The sequence below is a fragment of the Pipra filicauda genome, unplaced genomic scaffold (genome assembly GCF_003945595.2).
Source record: "Pipra filicauda isolate LSUMZ 115617 unplaced genomic scaffold, ASM394559v2 scaffold95_size2449627_pilon, whole genome shotgun sequence".
Taxonomy (NCBI): domain Eukaryota; kingdom Metazoa; phylum Chordata; class Aves; order Passeriformes; family Pipridae; genus Pipra; species Pipra filicauda.
In genome coordinates, this window is record NW_024105153.1 from 1843989 (window position 1) to 1865601 (window position 21613).

Genomic DNA, 21613 nt, shown 5'->3' on the forward strand with positions numbered 1-21613 from the left:
AATACCATATTCAAAAGAGCTCTAATAATCTTGCTATGGCACACAATCTGGAAATCAAACCTCACATATACTTCAAGGGTTCCTATAAAGAAAGAAACCTACCCCAACTGCTTAGGAACTTTCATTTTCCGAGGCTTCTTCTCCTTTTCTGTCCCTTCCTCTTTCCGCTTGCGCTTCTTCATTCCACGATCTTCACTTTCTTTTAACTTTGCTATCTAGAAGAGAGATAAAATAATGGACAATGATTCTTCCATCCTAAAGAACTTTTACAGTAAGAAACATTTAGTTTTCTTTACACCTTCCAATTCAGAGCCATGAAAAACACCTCAAGTGTGCATAAAGGCAAACGGTACGACTGGGTTCCTAGCAGCAACTGCAGTTACTGACGAGTGTCAATCACAAATAATTTTTAAACAGTTACTGAATTTAGAGTTTTCAGTAAGAAAAATAAGGGACACACAGACTGATGCCCAACCAGCACGAGCAATGGCAGCCTTGGAAGACTGAATACCTCCACCTTCTTCTGCTACCACAGTTTCATTGCTGACTATGAAGTTGCACAGTGTGGACCATCTCTGTTGGCCAATACAGACCGGCTGTCTCCCCTTCCAAGTTCTTGCTGACCCTTAGACTACCTGATGGAGCAGCACAGGGAAAAAGAAAGCCTTCACACTGTGCAAACATAGCTAGCAACAGGCAAAACTTCGGTGTAGTTATCAACACTATTTTAGTCATGGTCCAAACCATAACACCATATGGGCTGCCATAAAGAAAGTTAACTGCATCCCAGCAGACCCACTACAAGGAGCTTAAAATTATGTTAAATTTAAAGAGTTATAGAGCAGGAAAGGACATCAGAAAGCAGTAAGTTCTTTGAATGGCATGGAACTTGTGAACGGCCTATGTAATTATGTTTGCATTGATAATAACTTGTTAAGGTTTATAGAACAGCATGCTTTTTGGGAAAGATTGTATATGTAATTTTTAATATAGCTATTCTTATGCACTGAGTTTATTTTACCATATATTTTGGTTTAAATGTTATTCTGAATATTAGGAACAATTTCAAATCATGCAAGCTTTGTGCAAAATCATAAAAGCAGTACTGAAGAATTTAAGTTCTCATCTCATAATGAAATTCTTATCAAATTACAGAATCATCTGTCAGTTCAAGATGGGTGGGCACAACTTGTTAGTTTGCCTAAACAGATTGTTAGTCCACAGACTGGACAGCCTGTGGACATCCTGAGTTATTTCCTGAATGCCAGTACACTAGCCACAAAACAGAAAATGCAATAGAACAGTACCATGCATCATTCTATATTTGGTCTCTTCATCTGAACCATTCTAAGTGTATCAAGTATTTCCAATGTCCACCTAGCTAGTTTTTCTGTATAAAAGCCTGATTAAGATCACTCACTTTAGGTGGCCTATGTTTTTTGTCTTCTGCAAAGTCTTCATCTTCTGATTCAGATGCCTGTCGGAACTGCAGTGTACCAGTGTTGATATAAAACCCTCCATATTTGGTTGTCAGGGATGCAGGAACCAATTCATCATACTGGACAGGAAAAAAGATTAACTTGTCAGCATTTCTTAATAAAATGAACATGTAGTTCGTTTACCAGTCCCTCTGCATGAAAAATTATATACCAATATACAGCACAGCTTGCTAGAATAGAAATAGGATAGCAATGCTATTGTAAACTTACTGGCCAATGCATACAACGTTAATTTCAGAGTAACCTTTTAATTTTCAAAACAACACCCTTTTTTTGTAAGAAAAGACAGGATTACAGCATTAAAAGTACTACTTTCTGAAGGAAATGAGGATGGGCACACATACATTCCCCCTGCCAAGTGAGGACAAAAAGCCCAAAAACTTTCAACATTTTTTTCCACCCAACATGGTCTCTTACAGCATGTTACATTATGCTAAATGTTAAATCTCAAGATACATAAACCATATGAACAGTGATGCACCAGCAGTTTATGAGTAACTTCAATTGATTATTCACTGGTTGGTTTGGCCAGAAAGTAAGCAGGCATATAATAAACTATTTGTTTTCATTTCTGACAGCCTTACAAGCAAGGCAGCAAGATCTCTGGTTGAAAACAAATTAAAAAACAAAACAAAACAAACTCCAAAAACTCCAAACAAACAAAACCCCCCACAAATCCAAAGAAAACCCACCAAAATAAGACTCCAACAAAAACCACAAAACCAACAAACCTGCCTCTATCAATTTAAATTTTAAAGCTTAACGTTTCTATTGAATACTCTTCAATTTTATGACACAACGTGCAATTCAAATTACCTTCTATTAGTCATATACTTTTACCACAGGCCCTTTAAGTTATCTATAAATGACTGCTAGAATGTATTTCTTCCAGATTTTCTAAAAAGATGACAGTCTGTACAATCGCTATACTGCAGTGAGAGAAACCTGATCTCTATGAGAATTGTACAGAACTGGATATTATATCCAGGAACTGCGACTGAAAATAGCAGAGATGTTTTTGTAAATTAAGTATAAAAAAACCTCCCCAGATTATACACTTTGTTTCATTAAGACTACAACAGTTTTCATTAATACCAATCTCTGCAGTGCATTTCGTGTTCAGAAGTTCCAACACATGCTACATTTAGTACCAACTCTAACCACACTGTCCTGCTCAAAAACTTACTTTTCTCAGAAAGTTCTCTGAAGTTTTCTTTTGTTAAAAATGCTATCCCAGACATGACAAACTTGGCCATGGTATCTGTTAACTTATTCCCAATTTTAGGTGTTTAATACAACATTGCCTCTTATACAAATACCACAATGCCAGGACTTGTTTCATTTGAAGTCAAACATATTCTCACTCTGTTCAGACAGTTTTAACACCACAAAATGTTTCAAACTCTTATGAATACTTTATTTTGAAACGTACTTCATATTTATGAAGAAATTTCCAGGTTAGAATTACAAAGCTGTATCTCAAAAATATTGAAAGCCAACGACAAAAAAAGAAGTGGTCAATAACAAGTATAGTGAATGACTATTAATTTTATTATTTTATGACCCTCAACCTCATCAGAATGACATTCTCCAAGTTTTAACAGAAAACTGTTAATCTCTAGGAAATATCTTGTTAACAGCAAATTCTCAAAAAGGTTGGGAGGATGAACATATTCATTCTAGCTCTATGCATAAAAGTGTCAACAAGGCAAGCCATGGAAGTGTTTGCAAGAGAACTGAGGAAGGATTGCCTTGACAATGCCATTATCACCACACAGTAGGATGATGTCCTGAACTACCCGGGTCTTAGCTTTTAAATATTGAAAATTGTAAGACAATATTCTTAATATGCAACAAATATAATCCTAGAAACTGTACTCCGTGGAAGCATAAACAGAATGCTTGAGACACATACCTGCCAACGAAGATTAAGGAGGAAGCATTTACAGGACTAAGAATCGATTTCTGCCCTTGTTCTAAAACAAAGGATGGGATTTTGACACACCTTAGAGGTATGCACTCTGGCAGAGGAAAATGTCAATTCTGAGTAACAACTGTAAGCAGTAAATGTTTGGTAGCGCAGCCAAATGATTAAAAATTGAGATACTTGCAAAGGAAACAGTGTGACTTATTTTGAAGTTTGAAGCAGCAGGCCTTCTATTGCAAGTCTCAAGATGAAATTCAACAGCCCGAATAAATAAATAGACAAATTTAGCTGCCACAACACGATCTGAAGACTTGAGATCACCTACACAAAATGGACACACACAGAGTGCAAAGTGGAGTGTCAGCTACCAGCTTCTTTCATTTCCCTCTCCATGCCATGCAAAATATAATGAAGATAAAATGGTCTGAGAACTGAAATGTCTGGGCTACCAAAAACATTTAAACAAGAAGGAAAGTTATCCAGAAGAGTAGAATAGTAAGTGTATACTTCAATAAGGAAGCTGGTGAAGGAGCCTGAACTGGAGACCTACGTAGGGATTTAATGAGCAAATAGGTAGACACTTTTTATCTGCTCAGAATGGAGGGCTCAACAAGCAGTACAGAAAGACAAAACGGGAAAGGAAAAGTGGTGACAGGATTTATGAAATACCCTAAGATGATATGAAAAGCTAGCACAAAAAAGCAGGAGAATCTATTAAATGGACAAAATGAAAGCAAAGTGACTTAGTTGTGGACTTGTCATTCACCTTGAGAGACCATGAGGATCACACAAAGTAAACTTGAGAGTGGAGGCTGGGTAAGAATTTCAGAGAAATTTAATGTTTTTTCCACAGTTCTCAGAACTACCATCATTAGATGCAAGGAAAATGAAAGAAGAGAAAATAGATTATTATCCACAGTGCTTAACAGACAGAGCGGGCGCTTTCTCCATTTGAGCTGACAGGGTGTGAACTGAATTGGCAAGGCTGTGGCAGTACAGGATCAAAACAGAAGAATACAGCAGTTGCCAAGTTTGAAGGAGAAAGTGCACAGTCAAAGCTGGGACCATAATCATATGAAGTGAAGAACAAGCAAAGGAAAACACACTAAAAACTTAGATGCAGAGCAGTAAAGAAGGCCTGGGTAACACACAAATAAGGACTGAAGACAGTCCACAAGTGAGGAAGGCTATGAATCACAGCAAATTATTTGAAGGATCAACATGCTGTGTAGCACAAATTGACAGGAACAAGGCAAAGAGAAAGGCAAAATTCATTCAATATACAGACTGAATGTATTCCATAACAGTCAACAGGCAAATAAGATCAGTAAGATGTGGATGTGTAACTAAGCAGTTGAGGTTTCAACAGCTTCTGCTGAAGACTATGAATTTAGTCAGACCTTCAGAAATTTTTTTTAACCCTTTTAACCCTTTTCTTTACCAAAATCTTAGCCTACTGAACAGGGTATAACTTATAACTCAGTGTTTAATTTTATAAATAGGGGCCTGCAGACCACAATGTAGCTAGTACCCTCTCCTTTGAGCTAAGCTTAGTATTTTCTACTATCCTAACTGAACAGAAAGTAAGTATGTTTCTATAAGGTATTGGTAACAGCTAGATTAAGTTTCATTTCAAAGTGCCTTCAGGACTCTCAGTTACAGGGAACATGGCTCCTGCACATTCTAAATCTTCTCATGAACTGGTTTTGCTTTGCACTACCTTTTTCCACATATGAAATCGCAGAATTATCTTATTAAGGAAAATAAGTTTGAAGTCCTTTACAGTGTTCTGCTCTTCCTTACACATTCCAAGACTGAGAATCAAAAAATCTCAGACCTACAAACAGACAGGAAGTGATATATGATTGACTCCTGTGAACATGGATTTGTTCTACAAAATATTATGGAATCATTCTGCAGATAAAACAGTAAGACCGATGTACTGTCTGACCATCTAAAAGCAGGTACATATATAAGTTATTTTAAACTGTTGTCCTTGAGCTACATTACTATACTTCTAGTGCCATTAATCTAATTAAATGTTTTGGTATGAAAGATAATTTAGTTTTTTTAAAAATAAGTTAACTGGTTTCAACTTCATTATTATACCAAGAACAGTGCAATTTTATGGATTATACCAATTTACTTCTGAAATGCAGATCCACAGCAGTATTTTACATTAATACTGTCTACTCTTGTATTCGGGTATTTTGACCACAATCCTCAGATATTTTGACTGTGATCCTCCTCATTCGTCTCCCTTCCAGACAACAATCTACAGAAGCACACATGTGAAAAAGTTTTTTAGCATTTCTGTACTAATTCCTGGAAATGCAATTTCCAGGTGCAAACGTGTCTAGAGCGTTTTAACAAATGTAGCTTGTTATTATTTGTTGTCAAACAGGTAATGTTTAGCTAAAAGATAAGCAGGGATAATTTTTGTTCCCTTGTTCAGTTTATTTTTGAGGAAGCTCTAACCAGCTTGGGATGGGGGCAAGCTGTTTAGTTTTGATCACCATTAGACTACAGAATAAAAGCCCAGCTACTGAAATTATGTCAAATACAGTTGCTTCAGTCAAACGGACTGAATATTCACACAGTTCACTACACACTTCAAGATACCTTAAATATACACAGCGGATTGACCTCTATGCTTCTTAAAGATTTAAAGAACTGAAACACACTCAGGCTTTGCTCTCCTTTAAGGCTAAGTTTTCAAACAAAAACACAGAACCATCATTCCAAAAATACAGCATAATGGAACATAAAATGAAATCCTGAACAAGGTTAAGGAGGAACAATACACTGCTTTGCTAATCCAAGGTGACTAAAAAGCAAGCACAAAGAGCTTTCCCACGGTAAAGAAGGTTCCTCTTCAAAATGCATAGGCAAGTTGTGTGTGGGGGGGGTGTTTGTTTTCCTTTTAACCCTGAGACAGAGGACAGCTGGCAGAGGTCAACAGAAAAAAGTATAAGAGATTATTAAAGATATAATACTTGGCTCAGGGTAGTCGAGTAGAATAGGGTAGCCTTGTAGGAGAATCCTAGTTTAGTAGTCAGGATACTACAATCAGTCAGCCTACCAGAGTACCTTGAGAGAAGTACCAATACACATCTATTGTCCTGTTCTGTTCTCATCAAACCTTTTACACCTTTTCACCAGTCACTAGTGTTAGGCTATTATCTTAAGTGACCTTCAGTGCAACAAGATGACATTCTTATCACCTTGAAAACATTTCAGCTTAAGTTATAAAACCTATGACCTTTCATGTGACCACCTTTATCTGTACAACTCAATTCTTTCAGAGCTTGAGCTCTGACCTGACCCACAATGAAAATCTAGTTCAGTGTTAAATAATTATGTAATGTATTACTTAATCTCTCCAGGTTTCATGTTACAGAGCTGCCAGAAGATTCTGTAGAAGAAAAGTTACACTTTCCTTTTCCCTTGATTTAACATGAAGGGCAGACGTTCCATATATGATACTTAAGACAAATGTTCTTATCAAAGATCTGTTATTTTGGCATATAATAAACCTTCCTTTATATTATATTAATGATCATATTGTTTGTGTATTTTTTTGAAAACACTTAGGTTCCTTGTGCTGCTTAAACAAATATTCATGGAGAATAGCTGATCTTAGGCCATGATCTACCCCTCTAACAGCTCAAGATTACTTTGAAAAGCGATTTTGTGCTCTTAAAAAAACTAAATTTAGCAAAAAAGAAGGAAGTTGCTATACCCATTATTCTTTCTTAGTTATTTCTTACTCCTACATTCTTGATGTACACAAATTTAAACAGTGGTACTACAAAGGTCAGATATAAGTCTCAGATTTTTTCAAGTACCTATGCAGATCCAGAGTTTTCAGTTTCACCGTTTTTCCAGAGGTCATTAGACACATGAGCAGTCCTAAACTACCTAGCTGAAATCTAGGCCAGAACATGGGATTAAAAAAACTAAGAAATTCTTTCCTAAAAAAGGGTAAGATTTTTTGCAGAAGAAGCGAGAAAACATTACTATTACTTTAACAAACATCAGATGTGCTCTGCAAATTCAATTACCTTTGTTCCTCTAGCTATAGTGGTTCTTGTATCTGCTTTATTTATTTCATACTCTGCTTTACACCTTAATGTATCTTGGGGTGAGGAGGATAAAAGGCAAAGAATACCCTAACTGAAATTTGCCCTTGTATTCACTCAAATGCATATGACATGTCAGGTGCTAACCGGCGGATCTACCCTGGAGATACCCAGGAATCATGCAAGACATTTTATTAAAGGTGACATGGTACACTCAGCTAAGTGAGCACTATTCCCCAACCACATAACTTCCAAGACTGGGTGAAGTGACAATGAACGAGGAAGACAGTACTAATACAAAACCACACAAATCCTCAGCCAATAAAACAGCTGGCAAGTGAATCTCCTACAAAAAGGATGCTTTAATGCACCCGCACGTATTCAGTGTGGATGAGGTTTGTTACTGAGGTCTACAAAGGCAGCCTTTTCCAGATGACAAAGGCCACAGTGTTCAATTTCTCTCTCAATGCAAGGAAAGCATGTTTAATAATGGATCCTATGTAGCATTTTTCTGTACACGCTTCTAACGTTTGCAGGTTGATAGTTTTTTCAGGTGTTTTTTTTTTTTTTGGTTGGTTGGTTTTTTCAGTTTTGTTTTTGGTTTTGTTTCTTTTTTTTTCTTTTTTAAAAGACAATGATCTTTCTAAAGCAACTACACTGCTTTCCATAGGTATGCATAAAACAAACTCCCTGGAGTAGCAAGAACGAGAGAACACTATCAAGTTGGCCTAAAACAACATCTGGCCCAGAACGCCACAAAAATGGTAAAAATTACCACTGACACCGTGAGCTCTGCCACTCTCCAAAGACATACTATTCTCACTGGGAAAAAGTATCTCAGATGTTCAAGAATCTTGACTAAGATGGTCTTACTGGTAATCCATCAGCTTCAGATTTTAGAGGCAGCCAGGGTGGGAGAGGATATTAAATCTATCATACCTCTTATAAATCTGGAGATTACAAGATGAAGTAAGCAAAATTTATCCCGGAAACACGTAAAAACTGTGTATCATGACGCAGAATTTTTGCAGAGACTAAGCCTTTAAATTATGGAAAGCATTCTAGGGAACCCATATAGAAAGGGAGCAACACTTCTGCTAACGTACTAAAATTAACATACAGTTTTTGAAAAGTCGTCTTTTAAGAGGGTCTGAACTCTTGAGGCAAGAGTTAGGTAAAGAAAAAGAAGTTCTTCCCTTAAGCTGAAGTACTTGTTTTGGAGAAACTTTCCATGTATGAGAAACTCTGGTAGAATGTTCTCTACCCAGCAGCACAGAATTCTTTATATCAGTGTACAGAAGGCTACTATGGAACCATGAATATAGCAGACTGGGTCAAATATTGACATAGGGGCCTGGATGTCCAAAGGATTGAAATGTCTGCTTCCCATTGATCTTGGCATTCATGTTTTGATTCCATTCCTGACAGCGTGGCTACCTGGTATTGCTGCTTCAAAAGACAGATTGCACTGCTTACAGATTTCTAGGTGGATTATTCTTCCTCTGCATTCACCTACTCAGTATGGGGGAAGTCTTTGGTTTGGATATACAAGCCTTGTCACCTCTGACTAAGAGAAAACTGCATACTTTTTCACTAACACCATATATTACTTCAGATCCCTGTTCTGTATTGCATAGCAAGAAGTTCAGAGAGCGCTGAGATGCCTTTGGAATCTATCTGTATAAAGCTTACACTGTCAGGAATGCATTCAACCAACCAAATAATCAGAGGTCATCACAAGAGCAAGTAATCAGCCTTGTTTGTCTAGACACATGCATGCATGTGTGCATGCAGGAAGAACACAGGGGACATAATCTAGAGCAATTCCATTCCACAGAGAATGTAATTCTGCGTAGTTCACACTATAGCAAAACCTATTTTGAACATCAAAGCAGTGGAAACACTGAGAAGGAACAGCTTTTTTTGCAAATTATGAACATTTTGTATAGGTTCATTAAGATAAGCAAAGATTAGGACTCGCCATCAGACTAACTGCTATATAGTGGATATAAACAATAGTAAGATGGTCTTGATTTACTTTTTTTCTGAAATTATCACAACCCACTGACTACAGTCAAAATGCTCAAACCAAAAATATCTACTCTATCGACTGACACATAGATTTCCTGCTTGCCTGCAAATGCATTCAGAGAAAAAGCTACTTCTTCCAAACAGGACCAGCTAAAAGTTTCCCAAGGAGGACAGCAAGGTACCTACCAAACAGCATATATACTAAATACACCAAAGCAAGCAGCATCCTGAAACTATGTACTTTTTCCTTATTTTCTGCAATATTTTCCTTTAATTGGCTCCATGTCTGAATCCACTGAATTGTTCTTCAGGAGCCCTTACTTTTCTGTTTTCACAGGGATTTTGATGGGTCTTAATGCAGCCGTGCTGCTAAAGTCTTTACCATGCTGTAGGAAAGTACTGATTCTTTTTAGAGTAAACAGTAACATCAAACCTGTAACAATTTCATGCATGGCTTTCATTTTCACAGAAAGTAAACAATGGCAATCTAGCCTACCAAGTTGTCCCAAACTTATCTCACTTCATCAGGGAAGATACCAGTGCCCTTTAAGGAATCTGAGAAAAATCTCTTTGCTCAGAAGTTCCCCTCTGTCATCACTTTTCAAGAACCTTCCTCTTGAAAAGCATGTCCTGTACCTGTCAGTACTCCAGCCCCATTAAAATCCACTACTTAAGAATCATGCCATTAGCAGATTCTCTGCACTTGTGCCTAATCCTTACCCTTGAGAAAAATCAACAGAACAATGGCCTTCCTGGATCCTTGGAGGACCCAAATGCTTTGTTACATGTGCAACATGCAATATGCATATGACGCATATGCAAGATGCAATATGTATCTATGTTACATGTACAAAACTGCTTAATTGAAAATGGATCCAAAGGAAGCATAATTCCTAAACTCAATTACAAGGCCTAATAAAACCAGGCTTAGAGTTTTATTGGTTTGATTTCTTGAATAATATTTGATGGCATTATCACAGAAATCTGTTAGAGGGAAAATATCTCCAAAGCTATGGAATAAATCTGTTTCAATGCCAAAGAGCTCAGTATTTCTTTTACACTTGTGACAAGAAAAAGGACTAAAATTCTAAGAAAGCTTTCAATTATTTTTTTCTAGGATAATCCTGGAGCAATTAAAGAGGCACTCATACTCATTTTTCAAGTGTTTGTGCTCAAGTTATTATAGCTTTCTATGTGTAAGAAATGCATCTGCCAAAAAGAAGTAAGTCTAGGCTGGGCTTGGCTCTGACATTTCTCAGGGTACATGGTAATTTAATAGCTGGCCACACAGAAGATAAGCAAGCCAGACATGTAGATTTTCCATCTGAACACTTCCCATTTGCATCTAAGATGGAATGAGAGGTTTTGTTGAACTTAAACTCCTACACTACAGGACCCTTAAGCTCTGCAACAGCCACTTGGACTGCAGCTGGCACCCTATTTTTTCTTCTCCTTTTCTATATAGAAATGGGGATAAAAGCAAAACAGAGATGGCCTCTCACTGGTCTGTATTTGTAATGCAGACACAAGGCATAATGATTGTTGAGGAAAGCGATCTTTAGAGAATACACCATTCTCCCCAACAGCTTCCACAGCTAGCACATGATGCAACCATCTGGTCCTCTAACAACTGCCTTTTGTACGTTTTTGCAAGGACTGGCAAGAGACAGCAGAAGTAAATGCTCCTGCAAATCTAACGGATCTGCTGCTGGCTAGAAGGCGGCACAGTATGATAAGTACTAATACATCAGTGAGTGTTCAACTCTGCTAGACTTATGTACAACTTTGACAGAGACCTGTACTACAAGTACTACAAGTGCTCCGAATCTCGTATCAGATCTGTGATAGGTCACAGTGAATCCAGGAAACTCAAGATAGAACTTGGGTCCTGTATCGTAAAATTTCGAAAGTGAGGATGGTTAACTTGGGCAACAGTGAGAAACCATATAAACCTATAGGCTCAAGTGGCTTCTTAGCAGAAATGAAGCACATCTGCTCCTACCAAGCTGAAGACCAGAATCTGACTTTCAGAAAAGATATACAAAGGCTTAGGCCCTAATATTGCTCCAGCAAAAGTTGCAGGATAATGATAGGACAGTTTAATATTGGCAGGTTCAACTACAGTTTTCATCTAGACCAAGAAAAAGGACAAATTATTACAGGTTACAGTAAGCATCTACAGCAAACTCACTTTTTAGACAACTTGAGACCTACTTCAAAAACTACCTATACACACAGATGAGCTCAGCCTGCTATGCACTGTGGTTAACTGCTGAACTTCTTTTGCTCAAAAAGGTATCAGTTCTGCAGCACGCTTGCTGTGCAATTCACACAGTTCATAAGATTGTTCACTGCAACATCTATATGCTAGAAACCTCACAGCTCAGAGTTCACAGCTCTTTAGTGTAAAGTTTTAGAATTTAAATGTAGGCTTGAAATAACGTATGCTAAGCAATACATTTGTGCTTTTCTTACTCTTTTTTCACAACTCCTTTTCATAATCTCTCCTCTCCCACTCAGACTTCTAGCTCCCTCCTTCCCAGAGCAGTAGATCATTGCTGCTTTGTCCAGCGTCACTCAGCATTGGAGGAAACTGTAGGCTGGCAAACGACAGCTGTTATTTGTTGGCTTTTTTTTTTACTTGACTAAACCATACACCTACTTCTTTCTAACATTTAATAAAGGAGAATTATAGGAGGTTTCTGTGCTTTTACATAATCCACTCCTTTTTCCAAGTTTTTCCTCATTTTCATAATTTCACATATCACCTCTAAGATATCTTCAAATGTCCTCCTATAAACCTCCTGATATTACTGATACTGCCTGTACCCAACTATTACCTTTTTCTTTTACCCCGAAATGTGCTTTTTTCTGAAAAATATTCAGACAAAATAAGCTGTAATATCCTGCTGTTTAACCAACCTGTTTTATCTCAAATTTTTCAGACATACTCAGTTTAGAATAACCCTCCTATTCTTACTGGTTTTTAAGAGCAGAATAGCTTCCTGATCTAACGCAGGAAACCTAACACCAGTAATCCACTAATAATCTAGAGAACTAGTACAAGAAATTAAAGAGAGCCAGTGTAATTTCAATCAACAGTAAATGAAAAGCACAAATAAAAATAATTTAACTTCTAAATCTGGAAAAACACATGATCTAGGAATAGCTTTCTTAATTCTTGCAGTGCATAATGGTATGTGAATAAGACTACAAATACAATAATTCATTGGACTCCCAAAGTAGTATGCCCTTTGAATTCACACCAGCTATACACAGGCACAAAGTATTTCTCCTTACCTTTCTTCTTTATCAAAAAAACAAAGCGTTATCTTGTTATTTCTTGCAGCTTTGCTGAGGCTTACTTACCGCTTCAGAATTATCAATGAAAGGGTCCGTTTCATCATAACCATAACCTATATCGATTAGATCCTGCAGGCGATCTTTCCGATGTTTGTGAGGCTTCCCACCCTGAAAACAAAGAAGGTATTATATCACTTGAGAAAAGCAGAAGGCGTTGGAGGAACAGTCATTCAAGGAATTAGCAGTTTTGCTTTCTTGGATGCTTTCTGGAAGACAGACTAGATGACTAATGAAAACTTCCACACAGGGATGAGTTCTGGCAAAAATGCCTCACCAGAATCATCCCTGAAAGGTATTAACTGGCTACCTCGTTTCTGCATGACCGAGATCTTCCTGACATTTCCCATTCAGAGAAAAGTTTCACTGTCCCATGGTTTTAAAGCATAGTGATAGGACTGTTAGTGATAGAAGAGCTGCGATACTTTAGGAAGTGTTAAGTTTTTCACTATGTTAGTATCATTAGAAGGGAAAATACTGACAGCCTAGCATTCAGTAAAGTGTTTCCCAACACAAGCATGATTGCTTCTCTAAAGTCAAGTCAAGCCTAAACAAAAAGAAAAAAATACTGATCTAGTACTTGTAGATATAGTGTCTAAGAGTTTAAGAAGTTAGAGCATTCATATGACATAACTGTAGAAAAATATATTAAGATAAAATCCTTTGAAATGCAAGATCAGTCATCTCAGTTGACAGGACTGAAGATAAAACACTGAGTTTTAAAACATGAAAGTTACTTGAGCCAGAAGCTGCATCACAGACTATGGATGGGTTCACTTATCTCTGGGAAGCAGTAAAATTAATCTTATTCTGTAAGTATTTTTTTCATGTGGAAGTTCCATTGTTAAATCAAGTCAAGTAAAAACTCACATCCAGCTCAAACATTCAAGAAATCTAAACTTAAGTTTTTTAGCTCACATATGTTGTCCAAATTGTCAATATACAAGTCTTACAAGATAAAATTCTCCAAAAGGCACCACATTCACTAAAATGGTAACTTCTTCCATGAGTTCAAGAAGACTTGCTCCTGAAAATTGTCTTCCTGCATTCTACAGTTTTGAGCATGCTTAGAGTAAGCATGAGTCTTTCCTGTTGTGACATCCAAATATCACAGCCCACTTGCTAGTAAGAGTATGCAGACATTGTTCAAAGGAAGTTTCACCTTTGGTCTTTTATGAAAAGTGTAAGCATCTGAACACCTCCATTTTAACAACGTTTTGCAAAAATTCAAGATTGTAATGAAGTAAAGTATCTGCTCCTGCAAGCAAACAGGAATCTCTCAAGTATACTTAAATAAATAAATGCCACAGTCCTAGGAGAAAAAACTCAAAAGTGCATTCCATTTTTAATTCAGGTTTCCAAGTTATATTCCAATCTAAGTGTTCTATCAGTCCTATTATCTCCTGCAGTCACTCATCTGGCAAAACATCTGAATGACTGCACATTCCCAAAACGTATTCTTTTTTTAAACAGAGGAGTTTGAATGAGAGAAGAAAAAAAATAAAGAAAAAATGTTATAAAAATAAAGGCAGAATTCCAATTAAACTCCAGTGCATCCAGTGCAAGAGCTTATGTAATTCATGCTTCTGACTTAAGCGCCAGCAGGCTGTATAAGAATGCTTCATAAACTATACTCCACCTCTTCACCTGTACTGGTCTCACTAATGTGTAGTGCAATCCACCTCCATACTACATATCTTGCTAGGTTATCCTACGATTCTATGATTTCGGCACAAGGGGATTAAAAAAAAAACAACAAACAATTAAAATTTCCAATACATTCTAGCTGGCTGATAGTCATTAAAACCAGATGTGGAAAAGAGTTAATAAAAACAACAAAAATAAGAAGTCTCATAACAGCTGAATGAACAAAAGCAGGATTAAAATAGTAACTCATATTCAGACATATGAAAATACCCGAACCCCTGTGTGTATAGTTAGAGATTTTCCTTCAGGCCTGGTTTTACCCAGGTATGTTTAAGGAACTGTATTGAGAGCTCGTATGATCAAGATGTTAAAGATGCAAGACTACAGCAGAAGAACTGAAGGGATTATCTCTGTCAGTGTTTACTATACAGCAGTTCAAGGAAGTTTTACTACTGAAGCTTTCCTCTAACCTTTCAGTCCCAAAACATAAGTCATGGTAGCAGAGAAAATTAAGATGTCTAGTTCCCGAAACTGCAAATACGACTCATGCAAGTATTCAAAAAAGCCAAATAAGACTTCAACAAATTAACTGTGACATGTAACCTTGGGTTTAAACAACCTTTGCCCAACAGGACTAGAAGGTGTGTGGCAAATACAATGCCAATATTTGAAGAATCTTACAAGGGCCGCAGCAGAATCCATAAACCAGTAAACCTGGTCACTACATTGGGTAAGTTAATAAAAATTCTAAACAACAGAACCAGCAGGCATAAGAATATACATCACAAAGCAGGAAAGAATTTTGGTAGAAAAAAGTAGTACTTTGAGTGCTGTAGAACAGGTCCAAAGATCTTTAAAGACAAGAAATTGTCATGAGATAAGGAGGGTCCACTCAAATTGATGCCTGATTTAAGACGAGGAAAGTAAGGGCAGAAAAAGGTATTTCATTTTGGCAAAGAAAGCAATCAGTGAAATCACTAAGGAACGTGTATTCCCATTCATCTTTAGAAGTAACAGAGAGGTTTAACAGTTTGGGGAGGGTGGGGGTGTAAGATGATAAATTACTGAGGATAGTAAAGAAAAAAGACAACTCGAGAATCACTGAAAGATCTCACAGTTGCTCTGAATTTAATATGGTTAAGTAGTCAGCTGAATTCAGTATCAATAAAAGCAAGGTAATCCACACAAAGGAGGTACAACCCAAGCAAGAAAAAATACAGTAATCTCCAAATTTGTTATGCTACCTGGGAAGCACTGGAGTTGTTACACACAGTTCTATGACATTTGCTCTACAGTCACAAGTGGTCAAAAAAGTAAGAATTGGGACTGTAAAAAAAAAAAAAAAAAAGGAATGGAAGAAAAAACCCAGAAGTCATCATTATATCACTGATAAATCAGGGCACCATACCATTAATATCCTTTCATTTAAAAAAAGAAATTAGAACAAAAAAGGGAACAGTAATCCAACAAGGATGTTTAAAGGTAAAAACTACTGCTTCTATACAATAACAGAACGTTAAGACACTACAGCTGGAGAACGAAAGGGCTGAATTTAGATGACAGCAACAAAATCACATGCAGTGTGCAGGAAAACTGGATATATTTCACTGTTTCTTACAATACAGAAACTATGGAGCACCATGTGAACTCATCAGGTTTTAACACAAAATATGTTTTTATATGACCACTGTCATGGTACTCAGTGCCATGGAACACAAATATCCAGTAATGATCTGCCAAATTCATGGCAGAAAGCTATAAAAAGGTTAAACGTGCAGCCTTTGGCTTTGGGATAAATTAAGACACAGATTGCCAGAGAGGCACAGTGCACACTTGCTTGGTTGTACTTTCAAGTACGAGATTTCACTAGTGTCAGAGGACTATGCTACCATCCATTAGACGGACCTTAGTTTTGAGCCAAGAAAAATTCTTACACTAGGTACAATACTGTCTGAAGTTCAGTATCATGTGTTCACGACACTGCTGGATTTTGTCTAGAGAATAACAGCAAACAAAACAGTGAAAATAGGAACCCTTCGGAGCAGATTCTTATGCTGGTATTTAAAATGTGCTGCAATTCCAAAAAAGGGCTGAATAATCAAGTAAACAAATGCTATGTTATGCATCTCGTTTTACAAAAATCCATTTATTCATAGGCTTTTTCTTAGGATCTGGAAAATACACCAAATAATATACTGATTTGATGATAAGTACAGGAATTTATCTGAAAAGAAGTAAAAAGTCTTCAAGGTAGACTGTTCCTCACATACCAAATTTTCCAGAAGTACCGCGCACGTGCTACGATTAAAAACATTGTCTGACTCCATTTTAAATGGATATAGGTAAGTAATACCTAAGTAATTTAAGGAGGATATAGTACTTCCTGCAAATCAGAAATAGAGGGTTGGGTTTTTTTTTTTTCATTCTCATACAACCAGTGATTACTTTTACACTAAAGCTCTGTTAAGGAGTGTCGTGGCTTAACTCCAGCTGGCAACAGTACCACGCAGCCTCTCATTCACTCGAGGAGAAAGGATATCTACTACATGGGATCCCTGCTCTAGTTTAAGCCACAGAGTAAACATCTCATAAGAGTCAGAAGATGGCTGGATGTTGTCAGAATGAGCAGTTGTACTGGGTCAACGTACAGAGCTGCAATTCCTCTGAGCATCAGTGGCAGGTAAAGATGGATGATTCTCATATTGGAAGAGAGAAAGGACAGAAAATATCTAACACAAGAAATCTTAATCCCTCACCACCCTTCATGCTTAGTGGCCCTAACCTAATAAGTTGTTCTTTATATAGAAGACATTACCTTTTGTGGGGTTGAGGGGCGTAAGGTAAGGCAGAGAATGAAAGGGAAAAAAAATCAGAAGTGCAAGCAGTAATCAAGATGCAAGTGCACCATGAATTTAAACTGTTGAAAATTGTACATTTTTGTTACCTTCTGCTTTCTAATAGTTAAAAGCATCTATCTGCCCCTTTTTATGACTACTGAGCACTGAGCTTCAGTTTTCTTCACTCTAATAACATGTTTTGTCTACAAATGTACATGTTTAGTTTTGATGTATGCATAAATGTATATGTTAAAATAGATTACTTCCACTACCACTCCCTCCTACATACATTGCTTTACATGCTTACATTGACTTTCATCTACTGTAGTTAAGCAACTTGTTTCAGGACATCATAAGTCCTTACCTTGTATTATGGAAATGAGTTTTCTAAAAAAAGTACAGTTGAAACAGTTTTCTCTCACATTGAAAAATTATTTATCATTCAAATTAAAAGCAAACAGTATTCTGAAACTGCCTTCTCAATTCACTTCCTATACTGCTGTCAATTCCTCCAAAAGATGAAAATTATTTTTTTCAGTTTAAGAGTTTGTTACATATTAGAGCTAACATGCTTTGAAATAGTAATTACTGCTACAGAATGTATAGATTGCACACTCAGAAAAATCTGCCTCTGTTAGAAAAATAAAAAAAAAAAAATCAAAAAAGATAGATCTTAGTATGTGTGTTAATAGCAAAAGATACAAATGACTGCTCTTGTTTCCCTTCTTTATTACTGAGGTGCTCTATTAGTAATCCAGAATATCAACATGCCTCAGCATGATGATGAGCTTTGATTGCCAGCTCAGAATTAATCACCCAACCCTACCCATATGAATTCTTAAAGACCTGTTTGGGTGTGGCTTTTGTCAACATTTTCTGATTTTCTACCTTCATTTACTAGTGTAAGCCTCTTTATGTTACTAGCTAGCTTTATTCATACTTTCAGGAGTCAGCAGAGTATCTTTAGGCAGCTAGCAGCTACAAGAAATTCATCGAGCAATGTCTTACTATTCAACAAGTAACTTCCTATGGAAGCATTCCAAACTAGTCAGAAATTCATCAAGATTCATCAGTATTTAGCCCAAACAGAAAAGCTGTTCAATAGTGCACAACAGCACTACATAGAAATTCTTTCCTCCAGCACAGTATTTAGCATGAATATCAACCTGCATCTAATAGTTGTATTTATATAGGAAGCTTTTCTAAGAATAGCTTCACAAGCTATAACATCTATAGACAAATCTATTTAGCAGACTTGTCTGATAAGCTTGTGGCAGCTTCAAGGTGCTTAAATGAAATACAGTGAGACAGTCATCTCGGAAATGTACAGAAGTCATTTGACACTACATCAGCAACCTTAATCAGGAAAAAACAACCCTGTGATATTAAGACCTCTACAGCATCATAAGTTATCACTATTAAATATTTGTGTATTTTAACAAAGCAGAGTAACTCACATATTTTGCCTCAAACTTCTTGGCAAGCATTTCTACTTCATGTCGCTCACGTTGTTCATCATTAAATGGATCTTCCAAGTGAACTGATTTCTTCTGAAAAAAGCAGAAATTACATATTCATTCCACAAGAAACACCGAGTGTGTCTGATAAAAACCTATTATGCCAATAAACAATGCTCTGATGACTAAGTAGCCAGAATTTATACTGTGTCCAAATACTTACTTTGGTCTATAAAAATTAATTTGACTCATTCAATTATCATTCAGTTACTTTGCTTCTGATGAAAACGCCAATAGAAAAGTTGAAAGAAATATTGAGATTTGTATTTTCCCAAGCATTCCATTACAACCTCAACTGAAAGCGTAAGCATAAGAGAGAATTATAGCCATTTGAGGTTCAAAGAAAAAGAACTCTCTAAATATAACTCCTTTTCACTTCTGCTTCCACTCGTGCATCTTACACATGTTGTGGTCCTTCTAGATACAACAGACTAGATGCACCTGGTAGACTGACCAGCAGGGAAGCAGCCAGAAGACTAAAAACCTCAGAAAGTTACAACCATAACTATAATACCTTCTTTATCTAAAGAAAAAAAATAACAGTGCAATAGTTAATTTCAGTGATAATAGCATGAATTACAGAAGATTGCCACTATGTTAGCCACAAGGACGACAGAGATTTAATACCCCAGCTATACGAATAAGCAGGCAGTACCCCTCCCCCCTTTTTTTTTTAATAGAAAGAGGTTTTCACTGACACAAAGTCAATGAACATAGTGATTTTTATTGAATAAGTTACAGCAGAAAACCAGGGCTGCCTCCTTCAAATTAGAGTTCACATAAAACACAGTAATTGCTGTAAGGGGGGAAGGTACTTGGATGCTAAAATACAGTAGAATGGAGTTCCATTTTATAGAATTTTATGGATGGCAACTAACTTTACTGCACATGGACCACTCATCAATAGACTAAGAACAAAAAGTAACACTAATTTCTGAAAAGCAACTTCAGAGTATGAAAAGCCAGTATATTGACTAAATGGTAACCAAAGTAGCTCAGTAGTACCAAGACCAATATAATGAGGAAGGTAAGCAAAAATGCAAACACCACATAATTACCACACATTTTCTAGACCGAGTACTTAGAGAAGAAATTAATAGAGGCTATAGTTAGTCCTGAAACATAGGTTAAAGTCATGTATTTCCTGCGGACATAATTAAATATCAAATACAGCTCAACTCATGAAACACTATTTTCTCTGCTTTTAGCTGGGAAAACCTATTCCACATTATCTGCTAGGCATATGTGGCTTTTTTTAATTGTGAAATGAGATAAGGTTGAGGCCAAAGATCAAGTAAAATTTAGTAGTTAAGTGTTAACCTACCTCCCTCCACCAAATTCTCAAAGCTGTAACTGACTATCAATTTGATTAGTTAAGCACTATTGCAAACTCAACTTCAAGCAAATTTTAGTTTTGCCTGTTTCTGAGGGATGGACGAGTCTCAGACTAAGGCATTACTACTTCAGCACCTTTACAGCCTGCTTGACAGAAGCCAACTTGGGCTCCTGGCTCAGCCACTTTGACTTAGGTTTTATGCACCAAGCCTCAGTTACACCAATGGAATCAAGAGCACACTTTGACTTCCACCAACATTTAAGAGGCAAATGAACTCTTCAACCACACTAACTTATTACTCACATCCAAAAACTTTACATAAATAATTCCTACCAAAAGATGAACTATACAAACAACCCTATCAAAGGATATTCTCTTTATCAAGGCAAAAAAGGAGGACAAGGACAGCACAAGTTTGTAAAATAAACATTCCCACTAGCTTCTGATTCAGGATAGGAACTTAAATTTGGAATAAGAAAAAAAAAATTGAAGTTGCACTGTCAGTTGATTTTGGACATTCTCTACCATTCCATTAAGAGACCTATTAAAGCAATGTTTGAAGTTATTCCTGTGCACCAGTCCTTGCCTTCCCAGAACAGCCTGCCTCTGGAGAACCTTTCTTGGTTGCTTCAGTTCCAAACAACGCTACAAGACAGAAAGACAAGCTCCTGAGTTTGTAATGTTAAACTTCAAGGGGAAATGTTATAAGTTGAGCAACTTCTTATAAGGGAGAAGTCAACAATGACTTTCAGAAAAACAGATCAATCTTTGCATTACAAGAAGTCTGCATGGCAAAAATAAAGTTTATATGACCTGTACATTTTAAACTGAAACATTACTAAAACAACAAATTTGTAAATCTGAAACTTTACTTAAAACCACAACATTAACTGCCAACTAGTTACTCTCTCCTTGGAAAAAGCAAATCTCAAGATTTTAAGTCTTCCCTACCATATTAGAGTAGCTCTTCCAGCTTCTTCATATAGCAAAGAAGAAGTTAAAACTGACAGGCCAAGCATGCACCAGTTTTTAAACATGAATTGCTTAAAAAGATTGTAATTTATGACACTGTTTTACATAATCAGCTGATTGTTCCACACAGTCCAGCAACTGACAGGCCATTATGAGCCATTCATTTCAATATGGACCCTACAGAGCTGAGAATCATACACAGCTTCTTATAAAGCATTTCTATCACTGGCTCTACCTTAAAAGCAGTCTCTGACCCCAGTTGTAGCAAAATCTCCCAAATCACTGCTCTCCCCCTATCCCCACAAGACACAGAATTTGCATCAGAACTACATCAGAAAAAGCCATTTTCCCCTGATTATGTGATTAAGATACTGACAACCTACAAAAAAGGCAGTTATGGAACTG

The 21613-nt window shown here is 36.8% G+C and overlaps 1 protein-coding gene across 3 annotated transcripts in view; it reads right to left on the bottom strand.

The window, feature by feature from the left end:
* UBN2 (ubinuclein 2) overlaps nucleotides 1–21613 on the bottom strand; it is a 48451-nt gene that overhangs the window by 24929 nt on the left and 1909 nt on the right. For all 3 annotated transcript variants that reach the window (XR_003541017.2, XM_039391415.1, XM_027722591.2), the window contains exons 2-5: nucleotides 18841–18933; nucleotides 12909–13010; nucleotides 1421–1558; nucleotides 103–215 (exon numbers count right to left, since the gene is read on the bottom strand). Coding sequence is in view for 2 of the 3 variants with exons in the window: in XM_039391415.1 (XP_039247349.1) it covers nucleotides 103–215; nucleotides 1421–1558; nucleotides 12909–13010; nucleotides 18841–18933 (446 nt within the window). In the remaining variant the exon portion in view is untranslated. The remainder of the gene's footprint in view (nucleotides 1–102; nucleotides 216–1420; nucleotides 1559–12908; nucleotides 13011–18840; nucleotides 18934–21613) is intronic.